The sequence below is a fragment of the Lineus longissimus genome, chromosome 12 (assembly GCF_910592395.1).
Source record: "Lineus longissimus chromosome 12, tnLinLong1.2, whole genome shotgun sequence".
NCBI classification, from domain to species: Eukaryota; Metazoa; Nemertea; class Pilidiophora; order Heteronemertea; family Lineidae; genus Lineus; species Lineus longissimus.
This window is the reverse complement of record NC_088319.1, coordinates 17728772-17750411: the sequence shown is the minus strand read 5'-3', so window position 1 is coordinate 17750411 and position 21640 is coordinate 17728772. Positions and strand designations below refer to the sequence as shown.

Sequence of the window (21640 nt, the reverse complement as noted above, 5' to 3'; positions counted from 1 at the left end):
AGGTCGTGTAGGTTTCAGCTATGGCGCCTGTCATTCACCATCTCTCGGGGTCCCCTACCTTTCATGGGAATCCCGAAACTTCGAAGGGTGACAAACATAGTAGTCATATTAATCGAGTGGAAGGCCTTCTTGAAGTCAAGAAGGTAATATGTGAGTGGGAGTTGTTGATCCTGGAAGCCATCCAAGATCCTCAGGAGGATGTGCACTTGCAGAGCAGTAACTTCTTCAATTCCGGAGCCGCCTTGAATTGGTTGCTTCTAAGCAGCTAAAGAGTGGATCGACTTGATCGCGGCCTCTTTTGAGAAGGATTTTGTTTTAGACCTTCAAGTGATGGACATGCGACTGATACAAGTATAGTTGGTCCTCGGGGATGGATTTGCAAACCTGCAGATTGCAAACCCACCTATTATTACAATACAGGTAAAGGGTCGGCAAAGGCATCATCATAATGGATAAGTAAAATTAAAATGCAGGGGGAGCGGATGACTTCCTACGATTGCAAACCCATCTAGACTGCTTGTAACAGCTGGGGTGCTTCTGACAGACGTTAAAACTGAGATGTCAGATAACGGCCATCCCGTATCGACACACCGATCCTGGGTGGTGATCCCGCGTGGCTCGGTATCCATTGTCTTGCGCCGTCACCAGGCACTCGCCAAAGATGGCGAACGAGATTAGGACGTTATCAGAGCAACCATCAGAACATTGGTCCAACATGTTGTAGCTGCCACGACGAGTCTTCTTCCTGTTTCTGAAATCCTGACAACCAATTGCATCTAACCACGCTTTGCATCTATTCCGCGGATTGGCTACGTTTTGGTTTGACATGAAATTTTACCATGGGGTGAGATTATCTCGGAGTTCATCACGTGGCGGAGAATCAGCATACAATCTCGTCTTCAGCAACATTTACGTTCAGAAATACACCAACAGATTGTGAGAGTGAACTGCAGACGTGAATCCGGGGATGAGGTTGCCTTTGGTTTATAATCACTTAACTGGGCGGCAGCCGTCAGAATCATGGTTGACCGCGGCTGGATACAGGTGTTGCTGTTGGCGTCTGCCGGTTTCGCGCTGGTCAGGTGCGATGACGACAAGACGATAGTCAGTGCCCGCATTGATGTAAGTCTGCATTTTCGGGATTAATTATATCACCGACACGTCGTTTCCGATTTTCAACATGACCCATCATAGATTGAATTGGGACATGTAATTCACATATCATTTGGTGAGAAGCGGAGGTTTTCAAATTACCCAGCGCTAACTCGTTTTCGCATAATTACGCATATTGAGAATACCTGTCGACCCTGTCTAATCACAAGCTTTTCTTTCCAGAGTTGCAGCGGGTGACGTCTGAACGGCCTGGAGGATGTTAAAGCATTCGTCCAGGATCAGTTCCGTTTCTAGTATCCTTTGATAGAACAATGACATCAGGCCTCTCCATGCCTTTATCTGTAACCAGAGACGGGGTTAGGGAGTTGTGCCTGATGCGTAACGTTTTTTTAGTGTTTCCGCTTTTTCATGCTCGTGGCCATGCATACACGAGAATCGCCTAACCACTGATTCAGAACCCTGGCAGCACTGGCCCTCTTATTCTACAGGTCTTTTTTTCTCATTTCAATTCGTTTTCATATCATCATCCGTGATAGTAAATTCACTAAGCAGCCATGTCATGCAGCAGCCCATTACCTGGCGGAGAGATGTTGCTGATGATATGGTCAGCAGCTTGGGACAATGGGTCCCGTGGTCTGGGCTCGTGGTGGCAACAGCCTGTTGACACCACGGAATACTATACAGTTGATACAGATTACTGTACGTAATCAAATAAGCTTGGATAACTGATCGTCTAAAAGCAATTGAGAGACAACATGATGAACTACCCTGGAGCTGACAATGTCCCTTCATCAATAACTGTTTGCGACATCTGTCAGCATCGCTGAATGTAAAAAGTGAAATGACATATTTGCACTTTAAACATACCAACTAGAAAATTTGAAGGCGGAGGGCATGTGGTAGTCATACAGAGGGCATACAGTTAGACACAAATCCTGGGAAGGCATGGCCAGTGGGAACACAGGAACTTTACCATCAGTAGCTGGCGTTTATTTTATTTTCGAGACGGCGTAGTCCTTTCTCTCAGGTGAAGTTATCTCAATGTTCGATCTTTCCTTAACCCTCTCCCAGCGAGAATGTGGAGTTCGTCGAGAAATCTGGCGAGGACCCGTTCTTGTTGTTCCTCAACAAAGATGGTGAAACAGTGGAGGTAGGTTGATCGGCAACTTAAAACATCTATTAACGGATTTCTCCCGGGTTTAGGTCAAAATGTGATATTGGCTATGGCAATGGTGAACACTGGCTCTTCTCAATGTCAGTAGGAAAGAGTGAATTCAGTTTGTAGCATCGTTGGTCGCTGCCAAAGGCAGTTTGCGTGGCATTATCTACCAAGTCCTCGCTCGCCTGTACTCATCCCCGGCCTTGTTTCGTCTTCTTCCAGAAACACGCCCTAGAGTTCCTGAAGGGCCCAGCCATTCACACTCTGCTCCGTACCAGAGGTATCAAGAAGCTGGCCAACCCAGGCAAGAAGCCAACGCTAAAGGGTTGGGACAAGCTTTTCGACGCGGAAGGCAATTATATTTTCCCGGACGAACCACCGTCTTCTTCTTGGGACGACAAGCAAGCCCAAGACGATAAAGACGAGTTGTAAGTTCTGGGCGTACATGCCTGGAACAAGGCAGGTTATTCTGTTGTGGAATATGAAAACTTTTGCATATATCGCCACATCCATCATCTGTCATCAGGACCGCTGAGGGGTGACAGCCAGAATAACCTACCGAGTCTTCATTTCAACTTCTCCCTCCCTACCAGAATGTGAGCGTTGACCTCATTGACCTCAATGACCTCTGCCACAAATCCTCCAGCGTCACTGTCTTCTAACAAAATCCTTTCTTCTTTCTAATCATGGTCGTATGATGGCAGCACCCGAAATCTTACAGGGTGTCGCTTGATCCTTTGCTTGTTGTTAGTCAGAAATCAAGTGTTGAGTTGGGATTCAGAGGCTGGGCGGGTTTTAGAAATGAACACATGTAACCCCCATTGTTGCAACGACATTATATGAATATGATATAGATTTTAATAGTTTTGAAATAAACCCACTTTATAATCCTACTGGTTTCTTGTTTCCTTTCTTTAACTACAGAGAGAGACTCGACTCAACTCTGGACGAATACACATCGACTGTTTTGATATCCTCACTCACACAACAGGTGTGAGTCTAATGGTTACGTGTAGTATACACATGTAAACAAAATTCATTTCTAATCCATCGACTGGGGACGCAATAAGCGTCTCAGAAGGGCTTATTGAGAGTCCAATGGGGGGGGGGGGGAGGCTTCCCCCGAACCCGAACTCAAGCCCCTTTTGCCCTTTGCGGAGTTAGAGCCACCAATAGTATTATTCTGTGTCTTGTACGCTGATTTTGGTGCGAGTTGTTAATTGTTTTGGACACCCAGGGACACCATGAGGTGGCCGAATAACATGTCGCCAGCAGACTATATATATACATGTGTATATGGAGACACCCATCTCAGCCGGCGTGAAGACATCTCCGCCTGAGACATGACGTCCGAACTTGAGATAGAGATAGAGATACCTGCATGGTTGTTGAAACTGGCTGATCATGTCTTCACTAATCACAACAACACTTGCACAACTACACAGACCTATCATTAATGGGTCCTTGGCACAACCAACTTCCAAAAACGGACGACGACAAGAGAGCGTCGTTCTGAAACCTCGACCCTATCCGTTGATTTACCCGAGGCGAGCCGTGCATACAGTGGATGCACTGTTAATACCGAGCACGCAGGTATTCCTTGGCTCGCCCCCCTAATCTAGTTCATGACGCGTGAAATGCGGTCAAGTGCCAGTCTCTGTAATGAGTGAATGCAGGAGACTGGTGAAAGAGTCTACGGCTAACGTGGAATTGATAAATAATAAAAAAAATTGTGATTTCCTATTTCGGACACTTCAAAACGAACAACAAAATGAGCTCAAAACATGGTAAAGATCCGCCGTGTAACGTTAGAAATGTTTTCAACACATTTAACAACATCTGCTGAAATGGAGGCGAAGGGGAATGACAAATATGTCTCGGTGAATTATCGGCTTTGAATAATTTTCGACGAAGACTAAAGTCGATTTCGTCCAGTAATCGAAACCATAGGGGGACTGTGTCAGTGTGTGAGGTCCTATGTGTTGCTGACTGCCTGGGTGAACACTGGTAATGTGGTATTCCATTGTGTTTGTCTCAATCTATATGCCAGGTGGTGTGATGAACTCGCAGCATGAATGCCTTGGGACTTAGCGAGGAGGACGATGACACACTGACAGTTCTTATGTTCACCTGCTAATGCTTGGTGTGTAACTGACCAGAATAACTGTCTCTTGAGTGAAGTACTCCATGCACAGTTGTGAACACCTTAGTGTATAGTTGCTTAAACACTAGTTTCCGGCAGCCTGAATATACTGCCACCGTCTTGATTGATTAGGATGGACAATCTTTCTTTCAGTTTACAAAAGAAATAAGAATCAACCATCAAGTCAACCAGCGTGCGAAGGTGGGGACATGAGGATGGAAACCTCCGTGGGTGGGGAGGGCAGTCAGCTTGATCAAAGACAAAGTGTGGACTTGAATCTATGTGGTGATAAAACAGATGATTCTCAGATGATTTCAAGCAGGACTGAATTGACATTTGGTAAGGACAGTTACTTGTCATGGATTGTGCCATTGAGCCTCAAAATCACACTCCGGAAAAGCTATTGAAATCAGATTATCTCTGTGCAGTGAACTTTTACACGCTGTTGTCTGCCATTAGTATGGTAGCTAAAGGCCTTTAAAGCTGTGCCTATACAAGGATTGTTTGGCTTGCGCTGCCATGATGGCTGTTTATAAGTTGTGTTCATTCTGTTTTCCAGTCGATCGAGGAATTTCAGAGGAATTCCACAAACTCCAGAAACTGCTTGGGCTTCCTGATGAAGTGATGTGTATGAAGCGGATGTTTGAAATCATCAGTTCCATCCTCACCTCACCATGGCCTTGGAACCTGTGGAAGAATAGACACCAGGCAACTGCCAAAGGTAATCTTCTTTTTATCCTTGACCTTGTCAAATTGATCATCCCCTATGTGTATGATGTCAACATGAGACTGCCATGCACAATCTTAGAATGGAATGCTTACAAGTGATACTACCAGTCTTTCATTTTCCTTTCAGAGCTGAGTACGCCTCATCTCCATGTCAACTCTGAGGTCAGAGGTCACGTCTGTGTGCCTGTAAACATCTCCATTGAGAAGTGGTTCACAGATGCAGCAGAACACTCAAAGCTTGATCCTGAGGACTTCCTCATCTATCTCCTACTGGTTTATAGTCAAATCAACACTTCGATCCTAACTGGGTGAGTTCAATCAGTGACACTGTAACACTGCTGCCTGAACAATGTGCACGTCATTTGAAAGCACATTATGCAGTGTGTTGTTGTGTAGTCGAGATGTGCAGAAAAAAATGTTTGTGGGCTGGAGTGATTTCTTGTGGGCCTCTCCTTATTGATAAAATTCTTTGAAATTGACCATTGATTGTGGGAAATTGAGTCGAAATACCCGTTCTCTGATGCGCCCTCTTTCTCGCACCGCTGGATCTGCCCCTGTTGCTGTGGTTGTTGTTAAAACCTGTTGTTATCTTCTCTGATTGAACCCTTGTTGTTGTTTCCAGGGAGACGTCAGCAGAAACTGCTCCGAACCTCCTACATCTGGTAAAATACCAAGAGAAAAGCTGCCAACAAAAGAAGTACCAAGATCTTACATTATCAACGTTGGCGACTGAAATATCAACAGTTACTGAACTATTTGATTCAAATCTAAATGCAGAGAGTGAATGTGAGGGGCAGAGAAAGGATAAAACTATCACTAAAGGGAGGAGAACGAAATCGGGAACGAGAGGGAGCAAGAGTGTGAAACAGTCTGACAGACTGGAAAATGGAGGCAAATGGAAGAAGGGAAAAAGAACTAAGGGTACTAGTAAGCCATCTGGCAGAGGAAGGAGAACGAAATTAGGGTTGAGAGAGACACCAGTGGAGAATGAGAATGTTATGAAAATACGGGGACGTCCTCTGACAAGAATCTCGCCGGGTCTGGAGTTAGATGGAGGTGATGTGATTCCTGAGGCTGAAGGGGAACATGGTGTTGTTCAAGTGAAAGTACTCAAGCCAAGACACAAGGGGGCTAAACAGAATAAGACATTGCTTGATGCTGGAACTGATGCTAGTGGAGATGGGCAATGGCATATTGTCACCAAGCACAGAGATCCAAAGGGGCTACGAACCCAAAAGGATTATATCTTACACAAAGATGAGGCAGCTAAGACTGTTGCACGTAGAAACATTTACGAATGTCGGTTATGTCGGAAGAAGTGTCACGGTTGGGCAAGTTGGTCCAATCATAAAAGTCAGCATTTCACAAACCGACCAGACATTGTTTGTCCAACATGCGGCTGGATAACCAAAACAAAATCTGGCATGTGGGCACACCGGAAACGACATGGGAACATTCGAGAGAAGTGTCCTCACTGTGAATATACAAATTATGTTAAAAGTGCCATCAAAGTCCATATAATGCAGGCCCATCCAGAACTGTCTGAAAAGAAACCACGGGTTCACATCTGCGACACCTGCAAGCATCAGTTTAAGACATCTTCCAGTTTGCGTGTCCATGTGAAGTTACATAAACGGTTGGTTCGAGACCAAGTATGCAGTGTGTGTGACAAGACTTTCTACTCAAGAAAACTGTTACAGGATCATGTCCGCGCTGTCCATGCAGATAAGCGCTTCTCATGTGAGAAATGTGACAAAAAGTTTGCAAAGCGTCGATCCCTTGACACTCATTTTAACCGTGTTCATCTGAGGATTAAAGCCATCCAGTGTCATTACGAGGACTGTGATCAGCTCTTCTATGAGAAGAAGGACTTGAAGCAGCATATCATTGTCTATCACACGAAGGAGAGGAATTACCCGTGTGAATGGGCAACCTGTCAGAAGTCGTTCCGCACGCTGTATCAGCGCAAAATTCACATGAGAATTCACACGGACGAGAAACCACTCAAATGTCCACATTGTGATTACTCCGCACGACAGAGGAGTTCACTCACGTGCCATCTGAAGAAACATGCACCAGAGAGTGATGGTGATGTCGTCAAAATGTCTGGTGCTCCTGGTCGTAAAAAACGAACAACGGTTTTAAAGGGCGAAACTAGAACTGTCACTTTTGTTGCGAGCATTCCAGCGCAGTCTGGTGCAGTTGTCAATCAGGTGCACGACCCATTACTTCTTCCAGCACCTCAGCCAGGCGTGGAGCTTCGGGCTCAACCAGATTGGGGGGGAAACTGGACTGCACATGTGCAAAAGGAAGCGTTGAATTCAGAGGAATTACCAGAGGCCGTGCCAGGTCAGCCTTCCTCAACCTCTCATGGTGCTCAGCCATTAGTTTTGACAATTCCTGTTCATGGTGCTCAGCCATTAGTTTTGCCATTAACTCCTGCTCCGTCAGGAGAGCACGATTCAACTGCGTTTCCAGGCACTAAGCTTGGTGAACATTCTGGTAGCTTCAGGACAACTAGTGTGAAAATGGATGTTGAAAGCTCAGGCAAACCGACATTCATGAAGAGAGTTATAGACATACCAGAATCCGATGAATATAAAACTGTCCCAGTTGTTGAGATGGCGGGACAAGTGCCAAACAGTTTGCCTTATCAAGTCATGATGCCGGGTATGACCGCTCAACGGCCTGCATCCTCAATGATGACAGTACAAGTTTTTACTGCAGAAGAACTCATGAATATGACATCGTTGCCAATGGTTGCAACCAAGCCAGCAGCGGGTGTAACCATGATGACAGCAAACTTAGCTGAGCAACCAAAGTCTTTGATGACAGAAGCTAATATTGCCATGGTAACCAGCCAAGAACAGCCAAAATACCTTTCAATGCCAATATTTACTGATGCTGAAGGATTTTCCATTTTGAACCCGGAAATCGGAGTCACAGCCAAGGAACAAAACGCCTCCATTACATCTCAAGCCTCAATCGGTGTGGCTGAAATTCCTGCGGTCACATCGAACAGAAAACCTTCTGTTTCCTTGGAATCAGTTTCAACAGAGCTCAGACGCAGCCCTGTTTTTACCACAGGAGCAGGGTCTGCTTCTCAAGCAGACCACACGATGGGGGTGTCTACGTCAGTCGTGCCCTCCCATAATACTCAAGGTGATGCAGGCTGTTCTTCCTTGGTGCTGGGTGCTCTCCAACAGCTCCACTCTTCCTTCCAAACGGTCCAGCTACATCAGGTGGTGCAGCAGGCAATGCCCACCACTACAACCAGTTCTCTTGATAAAGCAAACCTTATGTCGGATGAAGCCCTTTAGAAGAGTACGTTAGCTAATGTGCCAGTGGGCATCATACTTGACAATGATATGTTCACATGATGCTTGAGGAAGAGCAGTGGACTAGTATTGGGGAACTCTGATCACATACGAAATGATGAAAGATGGATAAGTGACAAATAGTTTAATGAAAAATCCCAATTACATGTATATTCTGAACGCATGGTCTCTGATATGTTGTCATGGAAAGATTGTATCAAAACTTGTCAGTAAATTTGTGTTCATTTGATTGTCCATTATGGCAATAATCACCTTTCAAAGTTTCTTAAGTAAACATGACTCCAGATGTACTGGGTGTTGTATACATTTCCTTGTACATGTCGTCAAATAATTAAATATTTTCAGTTTTAGGAATTGTTGTCAAGTCATAGTAGAACTGCATTGCATCCACAAACCCAATTCCCTTGAGGTTGCCAGCTTTTGGTATTGTCCCAATATTCCTGAAGCCTAACTTGGTCCAGAGGGAAACGGATGCCGCATTACTCGTGTAGACTAGATTAAAGAAACTCGCCAGGTAGCCTAGATCACGTGCTATCTGGAGAAATTTCTCGCACATGAATCTGCCCACTCCATTTCCTCTTGCAGACTCCTTCACAATAAACCCAGCGTTAGCCAAATGTGATGACCTCACCGGGAAATTGGGCTTGACATAAAATGCTCCAAGGACCTCGAAGGTGTCTGAGTCTACTAGACAATAGCACTCATGACTTAAGTAATAAGCGCGAAAGTCTTCAACACTGTCCATCGACTCCTGCGGATAACTGGTCCCATCGTCACAAATCTTCTTCAGAATTGCATGTGTCTCTGATTCGTATTTGTCTTCATAGTTGACGAGTTGGATGTGACGACCGTCCTTCAGTGTTCCTTTAACAGGGAGGTATGGAAGAGTCACCTTGGAGCGGGTATTTCTTTGGACACCGTAACAACTCATTCTGGCTTGATTGGTAAGCTGAAAAAGAGAAAGTTCACATGAATAATGTTAGTGTCATATGAAACCAACCAGTGGTGAAAAACTGTCCTCATGTTTCAAAAAGATGCGATTGTGGCTACAACAGTCCTTGAGCCTGTGTTGTGATTGTTAAACCTATGAAGTGGGACAGACCATAGAATGCAAGACTCAGGTGATTGTGACATTGTCTCCATAAAGTAAAACTGATCGTCACAACGTCTCAAAGTGTCCCGCTTTGGTTCTTGTGTGAGTGATGCGTGTTCAGATTGAGATTGTCCTCCCATGGAGAATGAGGACTGGTTGTGACAGTGGTTGTGACAGTGTCTCTAAGGAGTAATATTGACCGTGCATCTCATGAAACAAGACTGGTGGAGACTGTCTTCATTAAGGCAAGTCAGACTAGCTCGTTGACATCTTCTCCAATAAAGACTGATTGAGACGGTATACTTTCTCCATGAACCAATGAGATCTGTTTTTGGACAAGCATCTGCCTAGAAACATCACTGACTAAGTGTTGTTGGCTGTAGAGCAAACTCTTCCTGACTGTGTCTCAAAGTAATACTGTTCTAGTGACATTGTCTCTAATAAGGGCCGATTATGACTGTATACTGTCTCCAAAAACCAATAAAACAGATCGATTGGGACTATCTGCCTAATTTTAGTGGTTGCCTGCGAAGTTGCTAACATTCTCTCACAATACTGAGAGGTGATATTGTCTCCCATAAGGGAAGACTGTGATTGTGACAGTGTTAAAGCCCTGCAAACGTTTGTCTTTCATAATGCAAACCTGGCTCCACTGTATGAATCGACCCATCCAATACCAAGACTGATTGTGACCGTCTTCAGATCAGACTGAGTGTGACCGTCTTCTGACTAGACTGAGTGTGACTGTCCCAGTAAAGATAGACTGCAAATTGCAGCTGTAGGTTGGGCCAAATCTGGGCCTGTCTGTAAGACTGATCGAGGGTGGTGATTTTGACAAAGGCCTGTTTTAATGTTGGTTATAACGAAGGATAAAGTCGGGTTCACAAACTTAAACTTGTTTATTCAACCGCGATGAAAGTAGTACCAAGAGCTTAGGCCAGGTGTCACCACCTTAGAGTGGCACACTGTAACAAGGCCCACGCCACGCCAAAACCAAAGTCTTACCTTGACAATTTTAGCACCGGAGTCTGGGCGTGGGCGAGACTTTCGGGTCAGGTCCTGCGGCTCGCTTTGTCGCACCGAGAAAACGGAGTGTAGATCGCAATGAATAGGTGCAAACGTGGCAAGAGTCTCCGGCTCGCGATTGAGTGCATCAAACCCCCCCACTGAAATGGAGATAATCGCCAATACACGCGTGTACACACGTGACTGTCGCGTTTGTATCGTATGGCCCAAGGCGATATTGCCCGGGCGATATATATTGGCGGGACAATTGAATTCTGTATTCTGACTGGAGGCAAGTCTTGGTTGTGCATGACAAATAGGTCTTGTTCATACAGAAGATATAATAGCTATCTTATAGGGTTGGCTTACCCCTGGCTTTCCAGGTCTGGCCCAGACCTCGCTTGGCATCTTGACCTGCGTTTTCTTTTTAAAAAATGTACTGGGAATTCACCAATTAGGTTGTATAAGAAATACATATAGATGCCATACAGCAAGTCAAGAAAGAAAAATGCGTCATATATTGTATAACCTACGTGTTTAAGATGCAGGCAGATTGTCTTAGTTTGATTTTCGGCACCACACCATTGTTTGTTTCTCTCAAGTACAAATGTCGGGTATTTTTCATTTCCGATCCAGGATGTATTGTAAGGGTTGCTTCTCTGGAGTTGACCACCATTGCACCGTGGTGGACACCTTAGGTGAAACTTGACCCCCAGCCAGAGCACTGGTGTCAGAAAAAGTCCTGGCGCTCCATACTCTGACTGGGCTTTTGAAACACCATCTGATGCGGGAACCCGGCCTCACCTTTAGGCCAGTCCTGTGTGTGACCTGAAATGCCATCCTTGTTCCACATTAACTGGTACATGGCCCAACCCTCTGGGAATACAACCAGGCCGTGAAGGCAAAGCCTCGGTCCTCACCTAGCATAGGCCTACCACCCCTCACCGATGTCTTGCCACACCTGGGCCCACCATGGCCCGTATGAGCACTGACGAGCTTGGTCCAACCCTGGGCTGGAATCAGGTCTGGGTCAGCCCTGAATACCCAGACCTGGATCGACTCACAAAGCCGGGCCTAGCCACACCCGATCTGGATGACATCAAGTTATTCATACTGTTGAGCGCGGCTCATTTGGAACCATGATGATGACACTGGTCGAGTCGGGGTGGCGTTCTTTTATACATCTGAAGCATGTAACAAGCTTGACAGGCGGTTTTACAAAATCGGTAGATAAACATTGTAACTAGGTCAGCTGCCACAACACATTAAAACCATAACAATCGAAAGAAAACACAATGCAAACAGTAGCGAGAGTGACCCAATAACAAGCGCAGACGATACGAGATTGTCTGATCATCATCGTCGTTTGGTTCAGGCGCCGCTGCCGTGACTGACAAGACACTCCTCTACTGAGCGACAGTGATCGAGTAAAGATGACCCATCTTGTGCATCAGAATTGGAGGAATTGTGAGGTAAGTTATTTATAGAGCAAAATATTTCATACAATTTGCAAGATTAATCAATACACCAGATCCTGCCCGGGCCTGGGTCAAAGGCCAGCCAAAACCGATAGGCCTATTTGTGACGATTCAAAACACATTATCACATATTGTAGGCTCAGCCAAATGCAAAATGTGGTCTTGAAATACATGTAGTTTCTGAGGTGTGCACTCGAGATAATGCGTCCATTTAATGTACACTCATAGGCCTATCGCCTATTCATTGCACAAGGCCTAAATATGTAAACGTGTTAGTCTATATTCCAGCGTCTGTTAGAGTTTAATCGATACTGTATGCATAGAGGCCTAATTCATACATGCATTGCAAGCGTCTCTGGTCTTGTCCATCGAAGTTGACTGTCCAGTGAACGAGAAGAAGAAGATTCCAAGTCAAGACACCATGAACGTTTTCTTCAATGATGGTGAACACAGTGTCGGCTAGAAACATGTCCAGGCACAAAATATTGCCAGGTCTTCCATGTTGACATGTCTCTATAACCATGTAGGCCTATCGTCATCCCTAATCGAGAGAATAAAGACACCTTTCTGCAGTGGCACTGAAACTGTTACACTGTGTGAAAGTTAACTCAGTCCCACTTGAGACTATTCTCACACTATTGTTCAACGTCCGATTACTATATTCAAGATATAGAGGCGTTACTACACTCATTTCACCATCAGCCCCGGCAGTGTCTTGATGACCTAGGACGTTCATATTTTGCCTTACAGGCCTGGAAGAGCTCAGGGCTTCCTCTTTCGACCACCAGCGATGAAGCAGCCAAGATGTTTGATGCTTGCCTCACACAGGTAAAGAATCGGGTTTAACAAAGGTCTTAAGTGATATGCTACGAAGAGGAATAAAACTACCTGGACGGACGGCTCTTCTCAAATTGAGATTTGTCTTCTTTGGCGTATGGATCGTTTCCACCAGCCTCATTTCGGTCGGTTTGCAGGATGGAAGAAGGCAATGCTTCCACCCAGCTCAGTGGGCTCCTCACTGTGCATCCTTGTGCATGAATTACTCAAGCGACAGGCCTGGTAGAAAGTACCTCCATCATCATTATCAGTCATTGTCAGTCAGCATCAGATTGCCTTTGGTAGGTTTTGTCGAGAGCTTCCAAAGGAAACTTCCCTTTCCTTGCAGTATGTGGGATGGTATAACGATGAAAGCGTTGACGGCATCGAGGGAGCCCTTTCCAAAATGACCAACGCAGATCCAAATTTCTGTAAGTCATGCCGAAATGCGTCGCCATATCATCAAGGAAATATCTCAAAAACCTGTTCCATCTACCCGAGTTTGAAACCTTGCGCGCATTTCGCACCTTCATCTCATTCCTTCAACCCCCAAGGCTCTTAAATAACCGGGGATCTTGATTGGTTAGAATCACCAATGGTCATATTCAACATGCTCCTGAACACCCTTCGGACGTTTACAATTCGTTCTTGGTGTTTGCAGTGATGGGCCATGTGATGTCTGTTGGCCTCGAAATGATGGCAACTGCAAAGACAACCCGCTTGGACACCAGTTTCCGGCAAGATGTGGATGCCATGTTGAAGCTGGCCAAGAATAATCACGTGACAGAACGGGAGAAGAAACACGTAGAAGCAGTCAAGCTTTGGTCTGATGGGTAGGTTCGCTGCATCTGAAACAGCTCGAATCTGGAAAGTTTAATCAGTCCTTGTCACACCCGCCAGGGAGGCCGTGACCATTCAACAGTGGGGTACAGACCGAATGTGTCAATCTGTTGAGCGTTCCCCAAAACTGTGAGTACGATTGTTCCGACGAAGCATCCCGATTTCGTCCCCCTCGGGGAAAACTGTCAGAAACGAAAACAAGAAGAAGTGGTCAAACTTTCGTCAGATGGGTAGGTCTGATGCAACTGAAACACATAACCCTGAATTTGAAGAGTCTACATGCCCTTATCTCGCACCCAATTCTTGGGATCAAAATGCCGCTGGACTCGCTATGAGAATGTATGCGGCCAAAGACTAAATGCTTGCTTGGCCAATTCAAAGGGCATTGTCAGGTTTACCGCAAGCCGAAGGTCTTGCAAAGGTGCTCTACCCTTCAGTTTCCTTTCGTTTCCTCCAGGAAAATGGATGATGCCGCGTACCTCTGGGAAGACATCCTAATCTCGTACCCCCTAGACATGCTTGCCCTCAAATTTGCCCATGACACATATTTCTACAACGGGCTGCAGTATGAACTGATGGATTCCACTGCAAGGGTCTTGCCTCACTGGAAGGAGGACATGCCATTGTATGGTTACTTGATGGGCATGCACTCATTTGGCCTTGTTGAGACCAATCATTTTCAGGAGGCCGAAAGAGTTGCCAAGAAGGTGAGTCCTTTATACTCCCGAGTCTATGTGGTCTTTCGCCCTCACGCACTGCGGGTGGATGAAAGGTCTAACCCAGAGCAAGTACATAATGCCCACCTAACCTAAGGCTACGTATCCTCAGGCTGTTCCCCTGTCAGCTAGTAGACGTGTGGTGTTGCTCCATTGTTATTATAGCATGAACCGATAAGAATCCCTCCAGTAGGTCTATTTCGTTCTTGTCACGTCATAAGGCCACAAGCAAACACAACACAAGGCAAAGAAGTCCACAGGTGAACGGTCTATGGATTGTTCGTAGAGGAGGCATTGCGGCTTCGAGCCTTGTGTGCCTAGGTGGATCAACAGTGACAGCGATAAGCTCAGAGGGGTAGCAAGGTGGTCTGCACCCGACAACATTCTCAGAATCGATATATATGACGAGGTTGAGGTGTCTTTGCGAGACCATCATCATCGTTCGTCCCGTAAACTAGCTCATTGTGACATGTCTACATATTCTCCACAACTGAGGCAAGTCGTCAGTGAATCGTTATGCCTTTTAGGGTTTAGAGATCAACCGACACGACTCTTGGTCCACACACTCAGTTGCCCATGTGTTTGAAATGACGGGGAGAGCGGATGAAGGAATTGCATTCATGAGCAAGACCGTGGCAGACTGGAGTGTAAGTATTAAAAACAGGTCGTGATTGGGTAGTGGTCGTTATAACTGGGACTTCGTTATAGCTAGGTTGTGCTGTAGTGAGTGGTCGTTCTTGTTCGTCCGTCTCGGTTTGGAGTAAGTGGAAGGGGACGTGTGTGGAGAAGGGAGACACTTGGGGAACTATAGACTGGCGCTAGTGTTGGTTGTCTATCCCGTTGTTACAGCACTGCTATCTTCGAAGAAGTTGGTGAGATGGTTTGATTAAAAGCTTGATTGTCAACATTAATTACATTCCTTTCCCTTTTCAGCCATGTGAAATGTTGGCCTGCCACAATTTCTGGCACTGGGCAGTCTATCACGTTGATAAGGTAAATTGAAGAAGCATTATTATAAACTCTGTGGTTTTCTGTGAGTTATGGAGGATACTGATTTCAATTCTTCAAACAGCTTAGTTCACACTGCCTTTATAAGGTTGCAGGATTGTCATGCTTCTCGTGATCAGGTTTTCGTCTCTTACTTGTCAACAAAGACCTAATGCAAGAAAAACAGACAACAAAGCTTTTTAAAAAACATATGAAGTATATTCTGCTGTTACTTCTATAATACATGTCGAGTATATTCTGCTGTTACTTCTATAATACATGTCGAGTATATTCTGCTGTTACTTCTATAATACATGTCGAGTATATTCTGCTGTTACTTCTATAAGACATGTCGAGTATATTCTACTGTTTCTTGTATAAGACATGTCGAGTATATTCTACTGTTACTTCTATAATACATGTCGAGTATATTCTGCTGTTACTTCTATAATACATGTCGAGTATATTCTGCTGTTACTTCTATAATACATGTCGAGTATATTCTACTGTTTCTTGTATAAGACATGTCGAGTATATTCTACTGCATCTTGTATAAGACATGTCGAGTATATTCTACTGTTTCATGTATAATACATCTCTAGGTCACTATTATGTGGCTTAACGTTTTCACATTGATATTTGAGCATTAATGGCTTGGAATGTACAACATTGGTAAGTGAACTTGTAAGTTGTTTTGTGTTTTGTAGGGCGAGTACAGCGGGGCATTGGATCTTCTTGATGATCAGATGATAGCATCCTTCAAGAAGTCTGGGGCTATGTTTGATATGATCGATGCGTGTTCGATGCTGTACAGGCTGGAGTTGGAAGGTATGTACATGTAGTTTGGCGATGAGAGGATGGCTCTGAAGATGATTTCTTCCTCAGTGATGACAGAGACAGCACGTTGACAGAGACGACTTACAACTTGGCACCACCGTTTAAGATGTGCTTAGGGGGTGATCCACCTCATTGCATTCAGCATTAGTTCCGCCAGAGTCCCCAACAGGGTTTCCTTAACCTTCATGACATCATGTTGCGTAATTCATTCCCGTGTCAGTCGGTGGATCACCACATGAAGCAATGGTCCATGTCTTTCCCCTAGCTCATACCGTATGAGAACTTGGTCTCGGCTCATTCAGTAGAATTTGAATTGTGTTGTCCAGCTTCTGGCGGCATCAGGGGCACAGTAGAATCAGTACTCTGGTTAGAACCTGTAATGGAGACGTGGTAAATAGACATGAATGCCGCTGGTATCTTGGAGTAATCTCAGGTTAGGATTTTGGGGTGGTTTTCATCTCACAGCTGGGGTTGCTAAGTACGCTTCTGTTGGCAGTTGCTGTTCGAGCAGCTGTTGCTCATCGAGTGAAACAGCGCCAGCTCGATGTTCCTCCACGATCGAGTCGTTACAACATGGTTTTCAACGCAAGAAAAACTCAACTTCTAACTCAACTGACAAACAACTCAATTTCTGAAGATGATAAAGGAAGTTACCTGTTGTGACTTTCTGGTCGATTGTGCATATCGTCTCATACATTTTAGCTTTCTTCAAGGCCTCGTACAGGTTTGGCATTAAGGAGGACAGTTCCTCTCCCTCGCTCTGCCTCCATTCATCCAGAATATTGTGAATCATGTCATTGAAGGAGTGGAGCCTTTCTGAAAATCCCAGAGATCACGGTTAATTTGGAGCAGGAATGCGTATAAGGATATAGGGTCAATTTCCGATACCTTAAGTTTCATAAATAAAAATGTAAAGCAACTGGTCAAATTTGTTCTGGATTCCTCGGTTTCATTTGTTATGAAATTTAAAGGACCAAGAGCATTACTTACCTTTTCCCTGGGCCTCAATCTCTCTCATTTGATTTTCATTCAGCAAGACCTTCCCAAGCTTTGGATAGGATGCTGAGTTTTCTTCCAACGCAGCAATGAATACTGAAAAAAATTGTTTGAGAAAGCAAATTGAAACAGTTCGAACGATTTCCTTACCAGTGATTCTGTATGATTGTTGTGATATTCAGTTGATCGTATCGTAGATTGCTGAATGCTATACGTAGTTCTGTGATACCGCGAAGTCTAGAATTTACACGAATACAAATTGTTTTTCAAATTTCTTTCTATACGTACTTTCCAAATCTGCAGTCTGGTTTGCTCGGTCTTCATACCGATTATCAAGTCTCTCAATGGCTTTTCCAGCCCGCAATTTAAGTTGCATGGCTGTTCTAATTCCTCTCCATTTAAAAACAGCAACGATAACAGCTATGACTGCAAGAGTCTATGTCCCGCCGACCCAACCAACTAAACTTTGAGTAACTTGATGATGTTTCGTGCTGTCATCACTCTCATTGGTCTCCTGTAATATGGGTACAGTTCCTAATCCAGGATCTACAGAAAGATCGCTGGAGCCACCAGTCTCATTATCGTTTTCTGGTGACTTGATCGTCACCACCTCGTCTTTAGCTTTAATAGTCGGAAGAGGAGGGATGCCACCATTGTCACCGCCATCAGTAGCTGTCCTGTTTCCACAAATACTGTCACTCTGCACGGTGGCTGGTTTCACGGTACGAAGATCAAGAACCGAGCACCTACAATTTCAAAAAGGCGTGTAAAAGAATGTGGATGCGTATGAGTGGTTGTCTTAGCCTAGGGACGCAATGAAACGTTACACAAGTGGAAAGCACTTTTTACTTTGTCATTGAAGTGGTTACTCATGGTCCCGGTTCTTATATTTCCGCCATGGTGTTATCGAACCGACTTTCATCCAGGATGAATATATTTAGGGTGGCATACCTTGTGACCTTCTTGCACGGTTCACTCACGTGCTCAACGTCAGAATAAGTCTTCCCGAGCGCACATGGCAAGCAGTCGTCTGTAACGTTTAAAAAGCCGTTGAATTCATCCACTAAGCCGTACGTGACCGAGAGTGTTACCATGGTGTAAAACCACAAGTTTTTGAATCTTTCTCTTTTTTAAACAAAATGTATTTGAGAACCGCTAGTAATCTCAATGGGTGATTTGTAGTAGGATTGGAAACCATTAGAAATACTGGTCACAGACGGAAGGGATCAGTACGCGGTGGTGTGTCAGTGCAATTGAATTCTGACCTGTTTTTGCATCGCGTCCATATCCCACAGGACATCTACCTTTTGGTAGACACATATCATTATCACAGAAGTACCCAGAAGTACATTCACAAATGGAATTGACGCTGGTATTGCCAAAACTTCGATATTTCATTCCCCTAACTTCGCAGTTGGTCCTGCAATGATAACGTGGACATGTTTACTTTATCACTTTTTAAAACTTTTGCAGATTGAAAACTCTATTGTGCCTTGTCGGAAAGGCACAGTCTGAAACTATGACCCCGTCGTCAACTCAATTGAAATAAAATCTGCCCCTCCCCGTCTCTCTATTTTTGTGTTGCGACAGTTGGAAAACACTCAAATGGGAAACTGTCATAAACTTTACATCGGAATCGGGGTCCCACTCTTGTATGGTCAATGCGATATATCGAATGTAAAAAAATTGAATGAACAGTAATATCTTTCGAGAGGTATTATGATCTCGTGATGGTGACTCATGTGTTTTGATCAATATCTTATCGTGCTTATTTATGATCAATAGGTCTGACCATCTGTGCATTCATGTACACAACATGGAATATTTCCAGGCCAAGTACTGTGTGTAGGCCTAACGAATATAACATACTTTCTTGGGTTTCAAAAATGGATAGACGATGACGGTTTTGTCCCAAACAAAGGAAGTCATTAGTTGCAATTAACAGCAACAACGATAGTCTTGGTAGCATAATTCGTGGTAGTGTTGACACCTGAACTTTGTACTGTTACTCTCTCAGATGTCTTTCAAAGCCAGCCCACGACGAAAATGAGATGGACAAGTAGGCATAGTCATCATATGGCAAATCATGATTTGATAAGCAGAAATAACAGAAGACCTGTGGTCTTCGTCCGTCGACAAAGCTGTGCCACTAACGTTAGTCGTATGATTTGTAACCATATCCTGAGCATTCCTCACTTACTTTCGCCTGCATTTGTTCCATTGTGGATGACTCAACATGCTCGGCTTGGGCTGATAGGTCCCATCGCTGCACTTCGCGCACGAAGGGTTAGGGTCATCCTTCGTGCAAACCTTTGGCTCAAAGCCTGGAGTAAAGAAACTTTGCTTTTCAAATTAAGACAGCATGCTTCTCTTTGCTCCCGCTTAATATATAGTCCAATCAAGCTATGATTCGACCCAAATTGATTTGCATCAGGAATGTTGTGTTTGTCTCGGCGTCTTTCTCATACTTGAACAGGGATTGTAGGCCGGGGGCAAAGTTGTGTTGTGGTGCTGAAAATGGCTTCAAGACCATACTGGTGCATCGTATCATGAATATCGTTCTTTGTTTTGAAGTCCCATTAGCTGTTCTGTTGGTTTGTTCTGAGACATTTTGGCAGTCGCAGGTCTGGGCTGCATCCAACTTGTTGCTTTGATTCATAACATACGAAAACTTACCTGCTCGACAAGTGATGTCGTGACAGCACCGACTACTCTGGTAGTCGACTTTGACCCTTATCATTTTAGCACTAGGACAGGCTGGCCAGGATTGCCAAGCGAGGACAAAATTTGATAGTTCCAAGAAAATGAGGGTGTTTATCAGAAATATTTCGCATCCTCGTTGCCGGAAGGAAATCTCTGGTGTTCTCCTTTTTGTTGACATTGTACTCTTTAAGTTATGAAATATCAGACAACACCGAGCGTGACCAGGATCTCCGGATAGCGCGGAATCCGATTTCAATTTTGACTGTCGGTAGACAGCTCTGGATGTCACCCATTATTTCAAAATCGAAATTCCCATTTCGCAATCGTTGTTAATCACGTGACTGTATGAGCTGTATGAGCTGATAGTCTATCATATGTAGGTAGGCCAGATTAGGAAGGCTACCGAGAGCAGGCCTGGGCTGGGGGTCTAATAATGACATCTAGGCTCTAAGTTGTTATTGAAAGAAAATTATGTGTGATATCTCATCAAGCCTATCATATTCTTGATTGGACAATGTATTTCAGGTGTTGATGTTGGCTTGAAGCGCTGGGAAGACATCTATGAAATGTGTCGCCCTCACATAGATGATCACATCCTCCTGTTCAATGACCTTCACCTGCTAATGGCGTGCCTTGGGGCGAAGAAGAGGGAGGTTGCCCAGGCTTTCATGGCGTCACTCAGACAGTTTGTGGAGTAAGTAGGCCTTTGAGATCAAGTAGCCCGTTTCATGTCGTAGCAAAAATCGCTGTGGTCGATCTCTGGGGTAAAGGCTTCTTACTTCTTGCATTCATGTGAAAAGACTTCATATTGATCGTACAACTGTACAATTTCAACAGAGCGTTTTCAAGTGATGCCGACAGCTGGTACGCAATTTAACCAGTCAGCGGCCGCATTCAAATCACAGTTGTTATGTTGTCATGACACATCACCGGTCGAAGCGACAAAAACGGTTCACGAACCTTTCCTGTACTTTCCATTTATTTACAGAAATGAAAGTGATATGAACCAGGTCGCCTCCAAGAAGTTTGGAATAGCCATGGCTGAGGCCTTCATCGCCTACGATGATGGCGACTATGCAAGGGCAGTGGAGTTGGCCAATAAGGTCCGCTACCAGTTGCTCATGATGGGAGGAAGCAATGCACAGCGGGATGTCTTCCACCTCTTCCTTGTCCACGCTGCCTTGAAATCTGACCAGCCAAAGCACCACAAGTTGGCCAGGTAAGCCGAGGTGCTGACCGTCGAGAGTACCACGTGTTCTTGATCGTGGTAGCACTGTTCATTTTTCGTGTAGTTATCACTGGTACAACTAAGCTGTCGTCGTCTCTCATCACTTCCTGACAATAAAAACTTAACGGTATGCTGTGTCTTGTTGACAAGTCTCCGGCCATTTGATATTTTTCGTGTTTGGTTTCAGAAATCTTATAATGGAACGGAAGAGTGCAAGACCCGGATGCAAGATGAATGATCGCCTGCTTGGAAAGATTCTGGGGACGCATGGGCAATGAACAGTCGTAAAATAGTGAACCTTCCCAGGTTAACAGCTGTAGTTTGTGCATTTTAATTTGATAGATGACTTTGCCATGGTGAATTATAAGTGCGCAGGAGGAAAGTTCACCCGCCTATGGATGTAGACTGCATCGTTCCAAAAGTCCCAACTTTTACAAGGTTTCCATTCATTAGCCGTAG

The 21640-nt window shown here is 44.7% G+C and overlaps 4 protein-coding genes and 1 long non-coding RNA gene across 5 annotated transcripts in view; 3 read left to right on the top strand and 2 right to left on the bottom strand.

The window, feature by feature from the left end:
- Window positions 1–1003: 1003 nt before the first annotated feature.
- Window positions 1004–3165, top strand: LOC135497032 (uncharacterized). The gene is made up of 4 exons (XR_010448755.1): window positions 1004–1122; window positions 1336–1406; window positions 2185–2263; window positions 2495–3165. It is a non-coding gene; the product is annotated as an uncharacterized LOC135497032 (long non-coding RNA).
- An 837-nt stretch (window positions 3166–4002) lies between these two features.
- Window positions 4003–8832, top strand: LOC135497189 (uncharacterized). Its single transcript, XM_064786934.1, has 5 exons — window positions 4003–4059; window positions 4569–4754; window positions 4975–5136; window positions 5272–5452; window positions 5767–8832. Exons 1-5 carry the CDS (start codon window positions 4044–4046, stop codon window positions 8462–8464), a joined length of 3243 nt encoding a protein of 1080 aa, XP_064643004.1. The 5' UTR covers window positions 4003–4043; the 3' UTR covers window positions 8465–8832.
- On the bottom strand, window positions 8755–10746 carry LOC135497190 (uncharacterized). The gene is made up of 2 exons (XM_064786936.1): window positions 10581–10746; window positions 8755–9431 (listed from the first exon to the last, which is right to left on the bottom strand). The coding sequence occupies exon 2, from the start codon at window positions 9411–9413 to the stop codon at window positions 8814–8816; it is 600 nt and encodes a 199-aa protein (XP_064643006.1). The 5' UTR covers window positions 9414–9431; window positions 10581–10746; the 3' UTR covers window positions 8755–8813.
- Window positions 10747–11847: 1101 nt separating this feature from the next.
- Window positions 11848–21640, top strand: part of LOC135496698 (tetratricopeptide repeat protein 38-like) — a 10006-nt gene continuing 213 nt past the window's right edge. Inside the window, exons 1-11 of the mRNA XM_064786166.1 lie at window positions 11848–12052; window positions 12809–12886; window positions 13224–13305; window positions 13536–13707; window positions 14172–14421; window positions 14958–15077; window positions 15364–15423; window positions 16125–16245; window positions 20479–20647; window positions 20942–21172; window positions 21369–21640. The exon at window positions 21369–21640 is cut by the window's right edge and continues 213 nt beyond it. Of these exons, the coding sequence (XP_064642236.1) occupies window positions 12014–12052; window positions 12809–12886; window positions 13224–13305; window positions 13536–13707; window positions 14172–14421; window positions 14958–15077; window positions 15364–15423; window positions 16125–16245; window positions 20479–20647; window positions 20942–21172; window positions 21369–21459 (1413 nt within the window). The 5' untranslated portion in view covers window positions 11848–12013 and the 3' untranslated portion in view covers window positions 21460–21640. The remainder of the gene's footprint in view (window positions 12053–12808; window positions 12887–13223; window positions 13306–13535; window positions 13708–14171; window positions 14422–14957; window positions 15078–15363; window positions 15424–16124; window positions 16246–20478; window positions 20648–20941; window positions 21173–21368) is intronic.
- Window positions 16241–20185, bottom strand: LOC135496699 (tumor necrosis factor receptor superfamily member 11B-like). The gene is made up of 8 exons (XM_064786167.1): window positions 19927–20185; window positions 19451–19574; window positions 18516–18670; window positions 18202–18280; window positions 17539–17996; window positions 17245–17346; window positions 16909–17070; window positions 16241–16628 (listed from the first exon to the last, which is right to left on the bottom strand). The coding sequence occupies exons 1-5, from the start codon at window positions 20129–20131 to the stop codon at window positions 17687–17689; spliced, it is 873 nt and encodes a 290-aa protein (XP_064642237.1). The 5' UTR covers window positions 20132–20185; the 3' UTR covers window positions 16241–16628; window positions 16909–17070; window positions 17245–17346; window positions 17539–17686.